This window comes from Carassius auratus, chromosome 40 (assembly GCF_003368295.1).
Source record: "Carassius auratus strain Wakin chromosome 40, ASM336829v1, whole genome shotgun sequence".
Classification (NCBI taxonomy): Eukaryota; Metazoa; Chordata; class Actinopteri; order Cypriniformes; family Cyprinidae; genus Carassius; species Carassius auratus.
Genome location: NC_039282.1, coordinates 14,176,408 through 14,199,401, shown reverse-complemented (window position 1 = coordinate 14,199,401; position 22,994 = coordinate 14,176,408). Strand labels below are relative to the sequence as shown.

Genomic DNA, 22,994 nt, shown 5'->3' with positions numbered 1-22,994 from the left:
TTAAAAGACAGAGCCGTAGATCACGGACAAGCTACGCAATATCACGTTCATCATCGAAGGCGATTCATCTTAAAATAATTCCTACTGCCATATAAGGACTGTACTGCAAAAAGTATTAAAAGTTACTGACAAGTATGCAAACCTTTAGAGACTTTTGTCTGATTATATATTTATTAAGTAAATTTGAAAGTTTTAAAAGGTTTAATTCTTCAATTCTTAAAACAAATATAAATTGGGGATTTACATAGTGACAAAATAAGTTTGTATATATCGAAATAACTTCATTGATTGCTCATAAAATGTATGGGGCCGTGCTTTTTTCATAATTTCAACAAAAATCTTAATATTAACAAGTTAGTTTTCATTTAATGTTAGTACCTCTTAAAAATTAGGGTAACATTTTATTTAGTAAAGTCACCCATTTCTGCCCATTTTTTGGTCTTGACTTTGTATTTTGGGGTTTTATGTAAGATTTCTCAGCTCAGTTCATTTAGCTCATGGTCAGGACCAAAGGCTGTACTATAGAGCCGGCCAGTGCCATAGGCAAGAACAGCTTCCAGTGTGCCTTAAAAAAAACCACAAACATGCTTATTTTCTAGTGGGGTTAGATTCCTGTAGGGTACATGTAGTTCTCTTTTCTTTTCTGCAAACTGGCTTTGTAATTAGTCTTTGTTGTCAGAGCCCAAGATGTTCACTCTGAGGTTATCTGCAACTGGTTATTAGTATCTGGCTTTGGTTTGGTCTGTTGGTGTGCCATTTTACTGGTTAAGTATTAATCACAATTCATGGTTTTGTCTTCAAAATTATTGTTTTTACCAAGCTTGTTCAATTGATTTGCTTTGTCTATCCACACAGTATCACCACTAAACTGGAGCGAGCTCTGGAGAAGGTGGCTCCATTACTGAGGGAGATCTTTGTGGACTTTGCACCTTTCCTCTCTCGTACACTGCTGGGCAGTCATGGGCAGGAGCTGCTCATTGAAGGTACTGATGTGGAGTTCTTCATCTCCCTGTCTTTCTCCTTCTGTATTACATGATCATGCTGATACGGGACAGCGCAGGCTGTACTTGATTGATTTTATGTTTCTTACCTCAAGAACCTTTTGTTTTAAAAAGCTTGTGCGTTTATAGAATATATATATCAATGTATATACACTAAAATATATAAATGTTTTAGTATGAACTCAGGATCAAGGGACATGCATGCAAAACGAAGTAAACTTAGAAAATAAATATTCATATTATTTACTGGTTTATTTGATATACAGTATTGTTCAAAATAATAGCAGTACAATGTGACTAACCAGAATAATCAAGGTTTTTAGTATATTTTTTATTGCTACGTGGCAAACAAGTTACCAGTAGGTTCAGTAGATTGTCAGAAAACAAACAAGACCCAGCATTCATGATATGCACGCTCTTAAGGCTGTGCAATTGGGCAATTAGTTGAAAGGGGTGTGTTCAAAAAAATTGCAGTGTCTACCTTTGACTGTACAAACTCAAAACTATTTTGTACAAACATTTTTTTTTTCTGGGATTTAGCAATCCTGTGAATCACTAAACTAATATTTAGTTGTATGACCACAGTTTTTTAAAACTGCTTGACATCTGTGTGGCATGGAGTCAACCAACTTGTGGCACCTCTCAGCTGTTATTCCACTCCATGATTCTTTAACAACATTCCACAATTCATTCACATTTCTTGGTTTTGCTTCAGAAACAGCATTTTTGATATCACCCCACAAGTTCTCAATTGGATTAAGGTCTGGAGATTGGGCTGGCCACTCCATAACATTAATTTTGTTGGTTTGGAACCAAGACTTTGCCCGTTTACTAGTGTGTTTTGGGTCATTGTCTTGTTGAAACAACCATTTCAAGGGCATGTCCTCTTCAGCATAGGGCAACATGACCTCTTCAAGTATTTTAACATATGCAAACTGATCCATGATCCCTGGTATGCGATAAATAGGCCCAACACCATAGTAGGAGAAACATGCCCATATCATGATGCTTGCACCTCCATGCTTCACTGTCTTCACTGTGTACTGTGGCTTGAATTCAGAGTTTGGGGGTCGTCTCACAAACTGCCTGTGGCCCTTGGACCCAAAAAGAACAATTTTACTCTCATCAGTCCACAAAATGTTCCTCCATTTCTCTTTAGGCCAGTTGATGTGTTCTTTGGCAAATTGTAACCTCTTCTGCACATGCCTTTTTTTTAACAGAGGGACTTTGCGGGGATTCTTGAAAATAGATTAGCTTCACACAGACGTCTTCTAACTGTCACAGTACTTACAGGTAACTCCAGACTGTCTTTGATCATCCTGGAGGTGATCATTGGCTGAGCCTTTGCCATTCTGGTTATTCTTCTATCCATTTTGATGGTTGTCTTCCGTTTTCTTCCACGTCTCTCTGGTTTTGCTCTCCATTTTAAGGCATTGGAGATCATTTTAGCTGAACAGCCTATCATTTTTTGCACCTCTTTATAGGTTTTCCCCTCTCTAATCAACTTTTTAATCAAAGTACGCTGTTCTTCTGAACAATGTCTTGAACGACACATTTTCCTCAGCTTTCAAATGCATGTTCAACAAGTGTTGGCTTCATCCTTAAATAGGGGCCACCTGATTCACACCTGTTTCTTCACAAAATTGATGACCTCAGTGATTGAATGCCACACTGCTATTTTTTTGAACACACCCCTTTCAACTAATTCAACTAATTGCCCAATTGCACAGCCTTAAGAGCGTGCATATCATGAATGCTGGGTCTCATTTGTTTTCTGAGAATCTACTGAACCTACTGGTAACTTGTTTGCCACGTAGCAATAAAAAAATATACGAAAAACCTTGATTATTCTGGTAAGTCACATTGTACTGCTATTATTTTGAACAATACTGTATATATATATATATATATATACTTATGCAAAAGTTTGGAACCAGTTAGATTTTGAAAGAAGTTAATACAGTTTTTGAAAGTAATACTTTATAATACTAAGTAATTCCGAATAATACTTTTATTTAGCAAGAATGCATTCAATTGATCAGAAGTGACAGTAAAGACATTTATAATGTCACAAAAGATTTCCATTTCAAATAAATTTTGTTTTTTTCTGATTTTTCTGTTAATTAAGAATCCTAAATAATAAATCCTTAAATAATAAAAATAATTTCAAAGGGATTATGTGACACAGAAGACTGGATTAATGGATGCTGAAAGTTCAGCTTTGCCATCACAGGAATAAATGACTTTATATATATATATATATATATATATATATATATATATATATATATATATATATATATATATATATATATATATATATATATATATACAATTAACATTGTAAGAAAAATATAACAAAACTGTTGTTTTAAATTGTAATAATATTCCACAATATATGTAAATGCAGATTTGGTGAAAAAAAATAACAATATATAGTTGAAATTAATAATAATTATATAATAAGCATTTATATTATTTACATATTTTAGTTGGTTGGTTGGTTGTGTTTTCTCTTTTTTTTTTCACTTACTTGGAGGTGCACAGATCTACTTTTGGAAGCTTCTCTGGCTGGGTGCGATGGGCCACACACACCTCTCTTTGAACAGAAACCCACACTTCAGGCTCTGTTTTGTGGCTTTTTTACCTTTAAGCCTCAGTGCCAAATCATAGTGTACGTCCTCTCACCGCTCAAAGCCAGTTTGTTCTGTCTAATGTAGCTCCACATTACGGCACGCTGGAAATATGCGTGTCGACAGCTCAGGCAGCAATTTCATGAAATAAATACTCAGACAGACATTCTTCCCTGGATTCAAACTCCCCTTTTTATGAATTATAACAGCCAGTTTTCTGTCTTTAGCTTCGTAGTCATACTTAATCCTGTCCGCATTAGGAAGCATCACAGTTTTTACTGCTGAAAACAGGCGCAATGTGTCAATTTCATGACTTTACTAGTGAAATCTACTCAACTGAGTCAATGTTTTGCTCTGAGATGGTGTATTTCCAGACTCTGCCAGATGGGGCAAACTAGACCTTGCTAAACCTGTCAAGCCTTGACCCCATTGCTTTGTATGATTTGATTTCCCTAAACAAATTTGGGTTGATTACTAAGGCATGAGGTTGCAAAATTGTGCTGGGTGTTTTTTAGCCCATTGCTATGTGGTTTGAATGGTGTTGTAGGTGGTTGCCAGAGCCTAAACAAATTTAAAGAAATAGATCACCCAAAAATGAAAATTGTGTCATTATTTATTTAACCGCCCCGATGTAATTCCAAACCTGTTTGACTTTCTTTTTTCTGTGAAAAGTAAAAGTCATTCTGAAAAATGTATTTTTATATGTAACATAAATGTACGTTTATGCATTAAGAGATGCTTTTATCCAAAGTTTTTCTCCATTGCCTTGGATTCAAAATCTTGACCTTGGTTTTGCTAGCACCATCTTCTATGTATAAATACGTATATATATATATATATATATATATATATATATATATATATATATATATATATATATATATATATATATATATATATATATATATATATATATATATATATAAAATGCAGTGTAAGTAAATTTTACTAGATTTTTGTCACTTATTTTAGTAATTTCCACATTCCTTCTTTTTGCCCATTTTATAACATTTGTAATCTAAATATAGTTACATTATTTAAAATATGTATATGTATTTTAAGAGTAGAAATATATTTTCTTGTTCATTTAACTACATTTTGAATTATATATTATATATAATCATTTTATGAAATTATATAGAAAATTATTAAATGTATATAAAATACGTTAATACATATATATATATATATAATAGTTTTTTTATTTTTATTATTTTATATAATATAATAAATATTTTTATGTGTGTTTGTATAAAAATTACATGGTCATTGGTCATTGCGATCCTGCCCAAACGAACCCCAATCAAGAACACATAACAGCAGCTTCCTCATAGATGACTCTTTACCCTCACATTAATTTGTCCAGTATATTAACACCATCCCATGACCAGAAGAAGTGATGTCTGTTTTCCCACCTCCTTCCCTTCCTCTCTTCCTCAACCTCTCACAGCTGAAATACTGTTCGCTTGGTGCAAAGGCGCCCTATTTACCCATAATTACCCTTCATCCATCACTCGCCCCGGCACTAGGGGTCAAGGCCCTGCCCGGCCTCCCTCCAGACACTCGTTCACTGGGGGCAATTATACCCCGCTCGCCCTCGGACAGCCTCCCGACACTTGGAGTTTGAGTGCAAGGCCCCTGAGCTGAACACTGCACTTCTTGTGAGAGCCGGACGCCCAACTCTGTGACACTTCAGCTCTCTGACAATGTCACATTCACGCCAGTGAGGCTTAACTGGAAAGCGCGGCGACTTGCTGTTTAAATAGAATGCATTTAGTTTGTCCAGCAGCGTGATCCAGAGGTCAAGCCTGCCACCTGACTGAAGAGAGGAACCCCGGTGGGGAATCGCTGTGTGTACGGCCCCATCTCACCCTCATAAATGAGACAGAGAGATGCTTGGGACTTGAACTCTTGGCCTCTGAAATATTACGGTCATAACTTCACAGACTGAATGGTTTAGGAGCGATCATTCATGGTGAAAGGATGTTTAAGTGGGTAACGAGACAAGTGGTGCTGTGTCAGACAAAAGTGAGCTGAATTTAAAGCTCACTTTACAGGAATGATTTTACCACAGATTGTATGCATACAGATTTTATTAATGGGATTTACAGTTTTGATTTGAAAATGTAGAATTTCTGAAGAAAATGAGTACTTTTCTGGGCAAAATTATGTGCAATGATTCTGGAGTGGTTGCCATGACATATATATGAGGTTGCTAAAGTGTTCAGTGTGGTTTTTATTACATTTCTATTTTGTACAATTCCTGCAATACTGACCTGTTACAAGTCTGACTATCTAACCACTAGGCCACAAATGCCCCACTTCCTTTCATCTCTAACTAGAAAGAAACTTGCCTTTAAACTTGACAGCATTTTTTGTTTGTAGTTTTGCAAAACTTTCCAACACCATATTGGTTCGGCTTTGTTTGCATGTCCCATAAGTGTGTCATCTTGTACTGCGTTAGAAGAATTACAGAATTACTGAATTACAGTCTTGCGCCACAGCGCCACACTGGTCAAACCATGTTATTGCAGACCCTTACATCATATGAGATCAAACGAATGTTCAATAACTTTTTTTTTCTGCTTTATTGTTCACCAAATGAAAAAAGTAACCAGTTAGAAAATTAACAGCACACATCTTATCAACCCACAAAAATGAAGCTATAATTTACGCAGGACTAGTTCCATGGCAACGTTTAATACTTAGAGTTAGGTGTTTGCTCCAATGCCTAACCCTAAATATGTGCATTAGTAATAATGATGCAATACTAAATACTCTTCCATCACTTCCACTTCGTCTCATTACACCACATTCATGCTGAGACCTCTCTCTCTCTCTCTCTCACACACACACACACACACACACACACACACACACACACACACTTCCCCTCATCTTTCTCTCATTAGAGTCCTGTCTCTCTGACTCTGCTGGCTCATGCAAACAAGTGCATCTGCTATTTTAATGCATGTGTGCATACGTGAGTGTGTTTGAGGTAGAAAGTTTGTCTTATATGGCTGTCAATAACTGCACATGTCATTTACAATTACCTTGTATATCAGTGAGGATAACCAGTTAACCAGCTGTCCCTTATATTTAATCAACAACAGGCTTTTTATTTAAAACTGCATATTTTACTCAAACAACATCTTTCAAGAGAATGGTGCCTGTATTAGAAAAAAAAATATCTATATATATATATATATATATATATATATATATATATATATATATATATATATGACTATATTCACTCCTGTATTTAAATTCATTCTAGCCTGGTTTGAGAAATATGCAAGCAAGACCATGGCCTTGGCTATTGATCTCACACTGGCATGCAGCGGATGACCTTTGACCGCTCCAGAGACACTATTAGTGACCCTGCGAGCTGTTAGCTATCTGAGTCATAACGCACAGACGACAAGAGACGTTCAGTCTCACATTCATAACACAACTCATCCGAACTGTCCTGGATGTTTGTGTGACATAAAATGGTTGCATTTTGGGACCGTTCCATTCATCTGCACCATTCACTTTTCTGAGGCCATGTGGACGGCCTGCCCTTGACTAACTCTCGCAGATATAGAACGTGAATAGTTATGATAGGTCAAAACACATGTAAAAACAAACAACCGCTAAGGTTTTTTTCTTTCTTTTGTGTGTGTTTATGAATATGATGAAGCAGAATGATCCATTTTTATGTCTTTTTTTTCTTTCTATTCCCTTTTAGGTCTGGTGTGCATGAAGTCAAGCACCTCAGTAGTGGAACTAGTTATGTTGCTGTGCTCTCAGGTGACCTGTCACTCTTTTTCTTGTTTTCTTCATCTTTCTAATGTTATTTTCCAGCATGACACATTGTCTATTGTTAACCGTCACAACGAGCTGCTTAGATTATTTGTCTGGATGACAGAAAGCAATACACAAACATGACTGGTCCCTAACATGTTCATTTCTCAAAGCCAACCTTAAGTGATTGTGTCAAACTGCTCAGCTTGTGATGTTAACTGATATAATTACACATTTTAGCCTAACATATGAAGTATTATTTTGAAAAATCTTATTTTATAAAATTAAACCATTCATTGAACCTTAAGAGAGAAAAAAATATTGTGAATATTGCTGTATAATTGATACAGCAGGATTATATTGCTTATATAGCATGATATAGTTGACGATATGGAGCTCACATTCAAGGAAGAATGCTTCAGTTTTATTCAGGGGTCCATTCTATGCAAAAATATGCAATTTGCTGCAGCTGCAGATATTATATGTTCCAAAAGTTCTAAATAAATATCAGCTGTCACTCTGTATCTTTTAATAATATGTCTTAGTAAGATGATTTTCAAATGATCAAAACCCTGCTGTTTTTTTTATTGTAGAGGGCAAATACAATGGGAGCTCAAAAGCCTGAAGCATTTTATTTGGTACTCATATTTTAACATGACTTTTCTAAAAATGATGGATAATCTTGTACACCTAAATAGCTTCAGTCCAGTAAGTGTTCTTTTCTTTTTTTAAAGATTGCAATACAAAATATATGGCAAACAAATATTACTTTTAATTTATAAAATCATTAAAAATTGGCTTTTGAATGATCAAACAGAGGACAGAAGGCATGTACAGTAGTAGATTTTGTACAAAATCTTTTTCTGCAAAGACCTTAGAAATGTGTGTATCAAATATAATACAGTAGGCATTATAGATGTTAAATTATTCCTACCTTTTCCCACATTTTCACTCCTTGGACTGAAATGGTGTAACCCCAGCTCATGTAAACACACCACAGTCGTCTTCCCTTTAAATCCCAGTGACATATTACAGCTTGCTGACCTTTGGAGTCCCTTGTTAAGCCTTCCCTTTCAAAGGGGTCAGGGTCCCGATGTTGTAGTAAGAGCGGGAGATATTTAACATACCTTCTGTCAGCCCATCACTCTTGCGCTGGGAGTCCATAAGGAAGCCATTACCTCAGCATCTCTTCCTCAGAATCCAGTCGGCGGAGAGCTCGGCGGGGCGGGAGCTTTTAGTCGTTGAATGGCACCTCTGACTCTATGAAGTCCATACCGCTAAGCTCCTGACTCGAGAGTCGATCTGAACATTTGCTCTTAGTTTGTCCTGACAAAGGTGGCGTCCTCCAGACGCTGTGGCGCTCAGGATGCATCCTGCTGTTTGCTCTTCTCCTTTTGAAGATTTCCGATTACCTTTCCCTTGTTGCATTGAATATTTGGATTTTTTTTTTCTCTCGTATCTCTTTTATGCTGTCTGCCCGCTTTGTTGCCACTTGGATTTATTGTCGAGTGAAGCATCACATTGAGACTCAAGCTCCTGGTTTTCTCTTCCTCCGCCCCTGTTTGACATATAATGTTACCAGAGCTCCAAGAGTTCTTGCCATTAGAAGCTCCCAGGGTAGAAACAGCCTGATGTATCGATTGCCCAAAGAGAGGATGAAACCAGAGCCCGGGCCCAAAATGGCTTTCAGACGTAGGAAAGTCTCTTTGGAGCCAAAGCCTTCATAACCGGCTCGCTGTAGGATCTGATTTAGAACGTTGTCCAAGCCAGAGAGCTTGAAAAACAAAAGGCTTGTTTATTAGATGAAAAGAGTGGAGGTAAAAGAGAAAAAGATGAACAGGAAAGAATGGGGTCGGTAAGATTTTTGTTTTTGAAAGAATTTAATTTAATAAAAATACATAAAATTTTATAGATTTAAATAACCGTTTTCTATTTTAATGTTTTTAATGATATTATAAATGTTGAAAACAGTTGTTTTGCTTAATATTTTTTTTTTAAAACCAGGATTATATATATATATATCCTGAAAAAAAATAAAATATATATATATATATATATAAATTTTTTTCAGGATTCTTTAATAAATAGAAAGTTCAAAAGAACAACATTTATTTGAAATTATAAGTTAATACTGTCACTTTTAATCAATTTAATGCATTCTTTAGAAAATAAAAAACATCTTACTGACCCCAAACTCTGGAACTCTAGTGTTGTATGTATGTATGAAAACTTTAATTTTTTATTCTTTTATTATTTTATATGTTTATATGTTAAATCATGAATGTTTGTTTGTTTATTTTTTCCTCCTGTTAAATCTTCGGGCGGGTTTTGTTCTGCACCACACAAAACACTTTTACTGCCCATAATTTCCATCTGAACAACAGTTTGGTTTAAGAATGTTCATGGCATTTTCTTCCATATACTGAAAGTAGATTGGCACCATGAGATGACATTTCCAAAAGAAAAAAATAAAACATAATAAAGGCATGATAAAAGTAGTCCGTATGACTTGTGCACTGTGTTTCATATCTTCTAAAGTCATACAAACAGCAATTTAATCATCTAAAGACACGGGGATGAGAAAATGATTTTATTTTTGGGTGAACTATCCCTTTAATAAATGCTTGGAGAACAACTGAACACACTCCACATCCCACTACGAATCATGTCACGGTGGGAGACGTCCTTGCTGCGAGTCCAACAACCTCGAGCCTTTCCCCTTCTCATCTCCGCACTAATGCACCCAGACAGCGGGACGTTCACCACTCGCGACCTTACGACCCATTTTGTTTCGCGAACTGTCACTTTTATGAATAAATTAGTGATAATCATCTTGCACTTTTTTTATTTATGCCTCCTAATCACTGTTATTCATCTGAGGCCGCAGACAGCCAGTGTCTCTATCCAGTCAAGTGGCAGCGGGTGCCGCAGAGGTCAGCCGGGTCTGTTTCGTGTAGCAGCTTAAACATACATAAAGGATCTAGCGTGGAGCCGGAGAGATTTAGCGATGGATGGCCTCCAGATGTCGGGAGCAGCACTGAGCAGATAAAAGCAAAGCGCCCCCTCTGTCTCTTGACAGGTTGGATTGAGATGCTGCAAATTCTCAAGAGCCATTAAAGTTTGTGGGTTACAAAGCAAAAAAAAACTGGCTGGCCGAGGTGCACAGCTCAAGCGCAAGTGCTACAACTACAATTTGTTTTCCTCCCACGGTTTTTGTGGGGCACATTTTTGGCTAATGACTGCGTTCTCAGCTGAGTACGTTTTGGCAGGCAGTTTTGACAGGAGTGCTTGACAGCTGTGACTGGAATTTGGAGGCGTAGGTTAAAAGATGATTGGAGTTTGAATTAAATTAAGTTCTTGGCTTTGAAAAAGCATGTACTCAGGGTTTCAGTGAAGCAAGGAGGTCACTTGTCAGACAGTGCAATCATAATCATGAAGGATAAGAGAAGCATTTGGCTTGCATATTTTTCCCCTGTACTTTTGAAAAAAAAAAAAAAAAAGAACGTAAACAGTACAAGTGGAAATATACAAAAAGTTCATAAACTCGGGATCAAATATAAAGGTTAAAGCTGAAGTATTCAATTAGTGTATGGTAAAACAATGTTGTCTTTTTATATACATAACTATGAAGACCTATTTATACTGTAAAAAATAAATGTATAAACAAATCACCTATTATCTGAAAAATATTTACTTTCTATTTAGTTGACATCTTTCTTTTTTCTTTCTTAATCTTAACATAAATAATTTAACAATTAATAACTTATTAGTAGTAGTAGTAGTAATGCTTATAATAATTATTTATTATTGCTATTACTTTTTATTTCTATTTACTTTTAGTTGACATTGATGTTTGTTTATTGTTTTTATTTTCTGTACATATGACTCTTTTATTATTATTTACTATGTTTAACGATTTATCATCAATAATACTTTATTTAATATATATATTTTTTTTTTTACTTTTATATCATTGTTGTTATTTTGTTCTATTTTTTTCTTTAAACTTTTCCATGGGCCCCCTTGCGGCCCCTTGGGGCTCCCTGGACTACAGTTTGAAAACTCTTTGTGCTAAATTGTTATTTTGTTCTATTTTATTTATTTATTTATTTATTTACATTTTTGTTTTCCAACATTTTTTCTTTAAAGATTTCCATGGGCTCCCTTGCGGCCCCTTGGGGCTCCCCGGACCACAGTTTGAAAACCCTTTGTGCTAAAATACAAGATAAACTCTCTGCGTCAGCTCTTAAACCCAGTGTATCATACCATTTCCCAGTATAAGTCCCTCGCTGGAGATGGCAGGCCGGAAGTGATCTTCTCTTTTACATAAGGGATCACATTACAGCCTTCTGGAGGTTCATGTCATCGCTAATGCACATCACATGGACGGTATACTTGTCTGAGCCCCCCAAAATCCCCTCACAATCACACTCGCCTACCCCAAGGGACCCTCAATCTCCAGCATGAAGAGTAAGATGATAAAAAAAAAAAAATGTCTCAAAAGAATTGTGTTACAGTGCTAGTGCAAAGGCTATTTGAGAAGAGACAGCGGACTGGGACTTAGCTCTCTGTCTTGGCTGATGTCATTTTCTTTCGGCAGGCCAGTGTGCTCCACATCTGCATGGATCTCCTTATTTATTTTTGTCACGTGGGTGCTGATCTACTTGAGCGGAGGCTAGTGAAGAAGCACTGAGCTGAGGCAGCCGATCCCAGGTGACGAACCGCCTGACTGCGGAGTATATAATGAATGGTGGAGGAGAAATAGAGAGAGGGAGGCATATTGGGTCAGTTACAACATTTGGAGACCAGATGTGCCTAAGTGTTGTCTCTTTCTGGCTCATTGAGGTATAGTGAGGATGCTCACCAGTGTGTGTGATTTTGTTTTGTTTTTTATAAAAAAATTCCTCAAACTTTTTTTTTCTCGTCTAGTAGTCAGTTGAAATGATCAGATGTGCTGTGCAGCTTTACTGTGGCTCCAAGAAGTATTTTATACTAAAAGGGATAGTTCACCCAAAAATACAATTCTGATATCAGTTACTCTCCTTCATGTTGTTCCAAACTGCTGTTGGTTTCTTTCTTCTATGGAACACACACACTATACCTCAAAGCCACATTGTAAAATATATGAATGTCTGTACATTATCTAACCAAATAACAAAACAAGTGGATATTTTAACACGTCATAAACAGTATTTCTTTAGCAGAAAACTATTCTATCTATCTATCTATCTATGTTTGGTGTGTGTGTATATTAAAAATAATTAAGACATGACATTTTTGGAAATAAATGGGCTGCTCTGCATGGTCTGTTGAAAATGATGATGACGAAGTTTATTTGGAAGTCAAACTTTAGAGGTTATTTTCATATATTTATTATTGTTTGTATTTTTTTGGGGACCAGTTGAGTAGAATATATAGCAAAAATAGCTCCGTGTCCAAATTTGATGTACAAAATAATTTTTTTGGCCATAGTATATTACCGATTAAAACCAACCAACCACCGAAAAGGCCACATTTCCCAGCATTCCCTGTCATCGCTGACTAAGTAAAGCTTTATTTAAACAGCAACTTTAAAAATAGTCTTTATATATCCTTTAAAAACATGAATGTCATATTATAATATGAAAAACAACAATAAAAGAAAATAAAATGGTCAAAACACACCAGCCGTCTGTATGAAATGCTTAAAACACTTTAGTTCTGAGAGCCTCGTTCACATCTTCTTCTCTCACCCTGACTCCCTCACCATGGGATGGAATATTTTTGAGGCCCACTTTTTGCAAATGCCCTCTTTCCTTTTGAACTTATGCTCTTCCCCCTAAACTCGTACCTTAGAGAGCAAACAGGAGAATGAAGGAGAATTTCCCATAGAGTGAAGCACGACTGCCTTTTAATCATCTCCAGACCCTTGCTGTGTGTGTGAAAGACAGCAGAGGAAGGTGAGCCCGGGAAACGGGGAGAGGGAGGGCGTGAGACGTTCCCTAAGGCCTCAAAAGCACTCGAGGCAAGGCGAGAGGACCAGTCTCTAGACAGAGGTCTTCGGTGATCTGTCACTGGGTGCTCACAGGGAGGAAATAGCTGTGTTTAAGGGGCAAAAGGATACAGTTTCATTCAGCAATTACATCTCTCCAGTGTTTACAGATCTTTTCACCGAGGAAAAAAAAAATGCTTACACATGACACATGACACACACAAGGCCGATTTCCATCCTTTTTATTGCTTTGGCTCTCGATTGCGTAGACTGTATATGACCTCAAAGCCATCTTTGCTTACTCAAATGCATAGCAATCCAATTTGCTGTGATCACTATCGCTAGATGTTTCATTTTAGGCTTAACATGAGACTTTAGGAGAGAGATATTTTTGTGTGCAGATGTTTTTTCCACTTTTTCTTTTATATATTTTTTAAATTATTTTACAGATGTTCTTCAATCCATTTTCACCAGGAATTATTTAGATTTAACCATAAATTAACTCTTGTTTTCATGCATATTTGTGTTTATCTTAAAATCGCAAAATTAAATAATATTTTTTACATATCATTACATGTGATTGGAAATGGACTGGAAATGTGAGATTTATCTTTGATCTTCATGCATCAATAGCATAGTGTTTTTTTTTTTAAGTAAAAAGTGGTAGAAATTACTATATAAATAATATAAAAATTTTGTATGTACTGTATGCATGTATAAATAAATAAATAATATTTTGTTACGTGAAATAAACATTAACTGAACTTAACAGCTGGTTGCAAGGTTTCTCATTTTAATTTAATTAATCTTGACTAAAAAGAACTAAAACTAATCAAATGAATAACAACTTAATTGCTGAACTAAATTCAAATGTAAAATAAAAACACAAAATATACAAATAAAAACGGATTCAAAATATTAATAAATATTATAATAGTATATCAACAATACAAAAATCATATAATAATGATACAAATTGTGTACAATAAATATATTTTTATTTTTTTAATACACTATTGAAGTTTTAGAAATGTAATAGTTAATATTTTTATGGTAGTCCATAATATTTTAAGATCAAAAGTCTGGGTCCAGTAAAACATTTCCAAGCTGATTTTAATGTGACTTTTTATGTAACAAAAATACAAATAACATTTATTCTTTAGAAACATCAACAGTTAGATATTCTTTTGGATATACTTTTCCTCCTGGTGCACAAGCTGTCTTTAATCACACTGATGAAAAATAAACACAATCCACAAAAATATGAAACATGTTTGTTTCTTTCAGGAGTGGCAGAACTCTATACAGAAGAACGCTGGCCTGGCTTTCATTGAGCTTATCAACGAGGGAAGGTAAAGTCTCACGTCTGCTCCTCAAACACCATTACTAGCTCAAATATCACTGTAGCTAATGTTACTTTAAACTGGACATCTACTGCTGGTCTGTTCAGCTGCCGGGTTGCCATGTCATCTCTGAGGCGGACTAGAGAACAGGGAGGGAACCAGATTAGCCCCTAAGCCTCTCATCCCACTACTTTGGCTACAGTCTGTGTGTGTTTTTTGAGTGGAAGTGGTTGACCAGAGTGGAAAATGTGCTGAGATAAGCATGTTGAGAGAGAGTGGTTTTATAAATCCTCTGGTGTGCTTCCTGTCCAGAATGTGTGCATCCTTTGAATATTTAGACATATCCAGTATGCTGTTTCATTGTTTTTAGTTATACTTTTCTATCTCAGAAAAGATTGTGTTTGTGTGCGTGTGTGTCCATGTCCATGTGTTTGTAAGGTTTAGGCTTTGAATCATTGTTGTCGAGTTGATCCGGGGTGGCTCAGCCTGCAGATCCATCTGCTGACCCATCTGTGCACACACTCACACACACACACACACACATACATTCGGACAATAAGCCTGAGTCAGCAGAGATAGTCGCTTTCCAAGGTGCTGGTACATCAGTCATTCACTCTCTCTACCTGTCTGTCTGTCTGTCTCTCTCTGTCAGTTTGTATCAGTGGCCCTCATTCTAAATCCTCATTCTAAATGTGTATTCAGAAATGTTTTATGGGAGTGGATGGCTGTTATTAGCAACAGTACCTTCTCTTATACCAAGGAATTTCTCTTTTTTGTAATTCACAGGGAAATCTGTAATTAAATACCCTACCATTCAAAAGAGTTTTTTTTTAATGCATTTATTCAGCAGAAATTCATTAAATTGATGGCTTTACATAGTTATAAAAAAATTAATCTGCATATTAAGAATGATTTCTGAAAGACAGTGTGACCCTGAAGACTGGAAAATAGAAATAGACAACAGTTATTTTAAACTGTGACTATTTCATAAAATTATGAAATAAATAATAATAAATTATAATCTGTGTTTTTGATTAAATAAATGCAGCCTTGGAGATCATAAGAGACTTCTTTCAAAAACATTAAAATATCCTACAGACTTTTGATTTAGTGTATCTTTCATTAACTGCTGGAATATGTTTACAAAACAAATATGTATAAAAATATAATCATTATAATAAATTAGGATTGAAAAAAATACGTGTTGATTAATGTATACTTTATCTATGTATATATTTATTTATTTATGTATTTATTTAAAAAACAAAGCACTTAGAACTGATGGTACAGTAGGTCTGTCTTTGAAGGTTTGTATGTACGGTAATTATTGAAAAAATAAAATGAACAGAATGAAGGAGATTTTTCTTTCAGAAACCAGCAGATGCACTCCATTTATTAACTTGCTAGTTTGTTTGAACAATTTAATGAGTCTAATGTTGTGTTTGGCCTCTTGGAAAGTCTCCTTATATTCTAATAACAAACTTAACAGAAATGATTAAAGTACTGTGTAAAACTTTGCTTGTGGAGTTAGTTCTGAAGTAGTTGCGGGAACGTTCAGCCTTGGAGTGTTTATATTACATTCTATTCCAGTTTATTTAGATACATTCCATTTTTAGTAGGGCATCTGTAATTTATGAGCCGCACCACGTCACCATCTGGGATGTACTGTATGTCGCCCCTGTGCTTCTGATTTGGAGCCCCTGTTCTGTTTCACCTGCACCCTCATATAAGTCACCGAGTATATAAGTATACATATAAGTCACAACACTTTCTGTCTTTTGGAACTCTAGAAATACTCAAAAAAAAAATGTGGCTGTAGATTTTTTACATACTCTTCATATTATCACACACAGCGTAACTGCTGTTTCAACTTCTCTGCCAGTAGTGAAGAAGTAAAGTCATGCCCTAGATTTAAATTGGAACTGTTATCATGCTGAGATTGAGGTTGTGTGATATTTTGTCTCTCTCCTCTGTGCTCCAAATATTATTTATTGCTTGTCAACACTTAAAGAAGCATGCACATTATACCGTATTGAAACCTCTCTGCCGGATGGGAATGAATATTTACACTCAGCATTACGTTCCAAAGAAACGCCATGGTTTTTCTTAATTAAAACAAAGCTGACTTAATGATGTGTAAAATGACAATTAACACAAAGTAACAGAGATCCCATAAAAGATGAATGATTGCATTTTTTATAAGGGTATATGAGGTGGATTGTGTCTCATGTGTTTGTTTTTTTTTTATTCTATCTGTTTTCTTTTTATTTATTATATTAGTTAAAATCCCATGCTACGTGTACTGTGTTAACCTAACTGAGACTTGTTATAGCACTTATATATCATTGCTCTTTTTGTTGTTTTTGATTGCTTCCACTGTCCTCATCTGTAAGTCGCTTTGGATAAAAGCATCTGCTAAATGAATAAATGTAAATGTAATGTAAATGTGCAGATGTGTATTTGATGTGTGTTTAGGGACTGACTGAATGCCATTTGTTTTAAATTCCCAGTTGAAAACCATATTTTCTTCGTTCTAGACTCCTTTGTCATGCCATGAAGGATCATATCGTTCGAGTGGCCAATGAAGCAGAGTTCATCCTCAACAGACAGCGAGCTGAGGACGTCCACAAGCATGCAGAGTTTGAGGTAGATGACGTCTGAGATTCAAGGCCTTTTTAGACCAACAGTGCATGCATATATACACACATTTTATAGACCCCCATGGATTCTTTCAGGATTTAGATATTTTACTGTTATATGACTGAATTAGGTAGATAGATCTGTGAACTTGATTAACCAGATCCCACACTGAATCCATATGAAACCTAAATAATCTACAAAGAAATCTATTTATTTATTTTTTTATCCGATACAACACGAGTGAGATGATCTGTAGTAAAGCCAGGAGTGGGCGAGGCCCATAATCCTCTGCTTATGACTCCTACAGTGGATTTATCCACAGGTATTAGCTCAGTACTGAAAAATTGAATAACTCTTTTATTAACTTAATTATACATATGTGGCCTCTGAAAAGTAAGGAACAATGTTGAGATTGTGTTTATGTCTCATTTGAAACTATTAGCTATTTCTATCAAGAGACAGGAAATGTTCTTTACTTTAGTATTTAGTAAGGTTTAGATGTATTTGTGTTATGATGAAAGATTTTGTCCACATATTTTTTTATTTATTAATTTTTTATTTAAATTAAACTGTTCATAATAAAACATTTCTAAAAATGGTTTAATGTGCAGCTAGCTATTCATTATCCCTATAATAATTAATTATATAATAATAAGTTTAATTGTTTTCTTATTATGCACAACACAGATAAAGGCTGAGGCTGAGTGGGATTTCAGTATTTTTATTTCATTTTTGCTGTCTGAAAATTAATCTTTGTATATATATATATATATATATATATACGTATATATATCAGTATTTCTATGGTCGTTTTGCATGTTGGTAATATAATAGCAATAACTTAATCAATACTCCTCACCCCACTGCACCATTTTGCACAACATCTTTTACAAATTCTTTATCTGTAAGATCTCCTTCAATTAAAAAATATTATATAAACTACAAAAAAGGAAAGAAAAAAAATCAAAAACTCAAATATTTTAAAATTGTGTTAAGATCATGTTTTAGCCTTCAGTTATGACTATTCACAATAGAACGCAGTCTCTTGTACTGTATAACTGTAATACTGTATATTCTTCAGTGTGAATAATGTTACACTAACTTCTTAGAATATCAGTATCAACCTATCTTTATTATTCTGTCAGTGATGCAGTGGTTGCTGTAAATGTAAATCAAGGTTTAGCAGCGCTTACTGTGGAATCTGTCATCATGTATCTATGATATGAAACTCTGAGGGCACGTGCATGAACGCACACTCTTCCACACAGACGCACGAGTACATGTAGTGATGGAGTGATGGGCTTCCTATCTGCAACGCGCAGCCTGTCTGAGACGGTTGTTTTATATACTGCTCTTGAGGATCCTTGACCTGCTAGATAAAAAGCAGCAGGCTCTAGACAGGCGATGTCACAGCTAACCAAAGACATCGTCTTGCCCCTCAAATCCTGGAGAGGATTGGTTGCGTGCATGGTTTTCGTTCTTCCTCTTCTTTATTACCTCCGTCTACAGATTGAAGATTCTGTAAGCAGATAAGATATTTTTACAATTAAGCTGGTGTCAGTTTCAACCCTCATATCCTCCCTTGAAGTGATAAATAATGTTTGATATTTGCCAGCGCGGCGCATGGTAAGGCGAGATGACACCGGGAGATTGAGTTATCGGCCGTTTGAAGAATATGTCGAGATATAATATCTGACAGAATTCAAATATAAGGAAGGAAATTCGATTACTTCCTCCCGCCCCTCTTCTCTGTTCCCCTGCACCCCACCAGCTTGTGTTAGCAAATTAGATTTTGAATATTAGCAAGAGATCCCCCCCGGGGTCCACGTGGGAAGACAATCTTATTGTAGCAGGGAAGATCTAGTCAGCAGGCTGCTTCATGTCACCCTTAGTCTGAGAGGCCTTTTAGTCTCAGTGCTGTATAGTGCATGTTTTTAGCTTCTGTCTGTGTAAAACGTGAACTTTAAAGTTAAGATATAGTGCTTTATACAACACAGATGCAGCTTCACAGTAATCAACAGAAAAATAACCTAATCAAATGTATATTCTGCTCTCTCTGTGACAGTTCAGTAAATAAATCAATTTTAATTATAAAACAAGTTCAGTTTGTTTGTAAGTGGCTTCTCAGAATTCAACTCCGGTGTTATTCAGCTCAAGCCAGTTCAGTGTTGATTCAATTCAGTTCAGTATTCTATTCGGATATAAAGCAGCTCTACAAAAAACAATAGCCTGGACCACAAAACCTTAAAAAAAGTCTTAAAGTGAATGTGACGTGACATTCAGCCAAGTATGGTGGCCCATACTCAGAATTTGTGCTCTGCATTTAACCCATCCAAAGTGCATGCACACAGAGCAGTGAACACACACACACACACACTGTGAAAACACACCCGGAGCAGTGGGCAGCCATTTATGCTGTGGCACCCAGGGAGCAGTTGGGGGTTCAATGCCTTGCTCAAGGGCACCTAAGTCATGGTATTGAAGTTGGAGAGAGAACTGTACATGCACTCCCCCCACCCACAATTCCTGCCGGCCCGGGACTCGAACTCACAACCTTTCGATTGGGAGTCCGACTCTCTAACCATTAGGCTAAACCATATATAATTGGAAAACGTATTCAGTTTTCCTGTGACATATAAATCTAAATTTCGAAAAATGAAGATATTCTTGGTACTTAAAGGGGACATCAGATGCAAAATTGCATATAATTGCAGTCACTCCTTTTTTTCTTCCCCAAAAAACCCTGAACAGTCTCTATTATCAAACCATATCAAACCAAATCAGGCCCCGCCCACGACCGCTGACAGACTGTCCCTTATTAGCATATTTCCTCCCTCAGCCAGTTCTATGCGGCCCACCATTTTCTCTGCGCTCGAGCAGCTGTAGCGACAGCAATGCCTCGCGAGCAATGCAGCCGTTTTGTAGTTGAATATAAAAATGAACAAAAGAGTTAATTTTCTCCTCTGAGAATGCAGTGGGTTAGTTTTGTTTTTGATGGTTATGTAATACCGAATACAGCAAAAAAAAAAAAAAAAAAAAATGGAAGATGCACCAAAACAGGTCGCTGTGAACAGAGCTGTTTTTTACAAGGTAAAACGGGTGTTGTTTTACACAACCATGGAGAAATTTTAAGCAAGGTATGTTGCAGCAATTCATAAAGATACTTGAGAACCAACTTGTGGAAAATGGGCATCTGATGTCCCCTTTAAAGGGATGTTTCACCCAAACTCACACTCATGTCATCCCAAATCTGTAAGACTGACTTTCTTCTGCAGAACACAAAAAAATGATGTTTTGTGGAATGTTCCAGCTATTTTTGTCAAAATACTGAAAGTCAATTGGGTCTAAACCAACACAGGACCTTATTGACTTTCACTGTATAAAAAAAAAAAAAAAAAAAAAACCTTTCTGAGACATTCTATAAAAAATATCTTCTTTTGTGTTCCACAGAAGTGAGAACATCATTTAGGTTTCGAACAACATGAGGATGAGTTAATGGGAAAGTAACTGGTAAATATATGATATATGTTGTATGTTGACATGGTAAAATAATTGAAGTCATTTTTGGTTCTGAAGATTGTTTTAACTGTTTGTAATGAAAGTCAGTTGGGTGAATGTAAGTCAAAACAACAATGGACCTCACTTTTCATTGTATAAAAAATAAGTCCTTTTTAAATTGTTTTCTTCTGTGTTCTGCATGAGAAAGAATGTAATTCAGGGACTCATGAGGATGAGTAAAGGAATACACTTTTCATTTTTGGATGACCTGTATCTCAGTTCATCAGACTGAGTTGTTGTTTCCAGAATACTGATTCATTGTGATGTTTGCTGTAGTGGTTAATCTTTTCTCTCTATATATCTATATTTCGATCAGACTAACTGTGCACAGTACGCGGCAGACAGAAAAGAAGAGGAGACGATGTGTGATCACCTCATCAGTGCCGCCAAACACCGTGATCATGCGACAGCCAATCAGCTGAAACAGAAGATCCTCAACATCCTCACCAATAAACACGGAGCCTGGGGCTCAGTAGCGCAGAGGTACAGCTGTGTGCATGTGTGGGGGGGTTTCTTCCACTTTTGGCCCTATAGATTTTTCAAAAACAAAGTATTAAAAACACACTTCTTTGTGTGTTTTTGAAAGTGGTGTTTTGTATTCATTAAGGCAGGATTTATTAGATAAAAACAAAGCTTTCAGGAGACATAAAAGTTGCTGTAGTTGTAGAAACACTTGTGTATGTCAATGTGTGTGTGTGTGTGCTTGTAATAGCTTGTATCTTCTCCATAGTCTGTGTACTGTGTCTTTTTAGAGGTGAGTATTATACTATTACCTTTGTGACACAAACACACACAGCCAGGCCTCTGATGTGACTCCTATTTAATGTCATTTTCTTGCTCTCCACCAGGGTCAGTCTACAGGTCAGTAAACTCAATTACCACACCAGGCCACTAAATCCTCAGAGACAGATCACTGGTGGTCAGGCTGTGTGTGTGTGTGTGTGTGTGTGTGTGTGTCTGGCTCTCCCTCTCAGTCTCACAGTGTAGCACCTGGCAGTTGTTACAGTGGTCTCAAGGGTCCTGTTAAAAAAATACTGACTAGAGTTCCGTTCCCACCGAACACACACAAACAGACCCAATATAAGTCAAGATCTAAGACATAATTCTCTACAAAGTGACGGTTTAAGTAATTTAAATACATATTAAAATACTTTCTTGTTTTAACCCACCTTAATATGCTGAGACTACTATAAGTAAGCTGTCTGTGTTTCAACCGATGGAAAAAACAAATGAAAAAACAAGACACATCATATTCAAAATAGATAGTTGTAATGATTTTTTAATATGAAAATTTTTCAGCTGGAAGACATTGACAGAATATTCATTAAAATTTAAAGACTATAAGACTATAATGCATATAAAATATTATAGCTGTACTAATATTAGTAGAAAGTCCGTAATCTAAATAGCTGTGGACTTGCTTGCACCTTCAGTTCCATTCATGGAACACATGATGACTGAATTGAGATTCTCTTTTCCACCATTGGCCAACAGCCAGAACATTTGTACACAAACACACACTCTAAGCACAATTGCTGCTTTGCCTTCCAAATTGGCTGGATTTGCAGAAACAGTGGCTGTGGGTTTCTTATTCAATTTGACAAAAAATCCACTGCAGATGGTTGAATGTACAGTACATGATGGCATCATGTTTACACGCTCCAATAAGAAACATCAGCAAGAACGGTTTCAGTGGAAACAGAGACAATATTTCAGCTGCTTTCACTGATTGTACTTCTGCTATCAGTTTAGACATATCCAAAGATTTTAGACATCCCATGGTTTTGATTTCGACATGATGTCAGATGCAGAGTCTTACATTATTTGTAAGTCTGCGTTAAAAACGCATTTCCCATGTGCTCACAGTATAAAACAAGACATAACTCACTGCAGTTTGTTCTAACATCAAAGGTTTGCTCGCTTTGTAGCCTTTCATTATTATTATTATATTTTTTTTCTTAATAATATATTTGCTAATCATCATTTATTGGTTATTTTGATCATTAAAAAAGTTTATTTTTCAAGTATTGTTTCATTATGCTGTAGATAATAAATATAA

General features: G+C 35.9%; 1 protein-coding gene across 1 annotated transcript in view; it reads left to right on the top strand.

Moving 5' to 3' along the window:
- LOC113058655 (neurobeachin-like) overlaps positions 1–22,994 on the top strand; it is a 220,543-nt gene that overhangs the window by 100,147 nt on the left and 97,402 nt on the right. Inside the window, exons 32-36 of the mRNA XM_026226760.1 lie at positions 856–983; positions 7,368–7,429; positions 14,682–14,746; positions 17,275–17,383; positions 21,252–21,418. Coding sequence (XP_026082545.1) covers positions 856–983; positions 7,368–7,429; positions 14,682–14,746; positions 17,275–17,383; positions 21,252–21,418 — 531 coding nt within the window. The remainder of the gene's footprint in view (positions 1–855; positions 984–7,367; positions 7,430–14,681; positions 14,747–17,274; positions 17,384–21,251; positions 21,419–22,994) is intronic.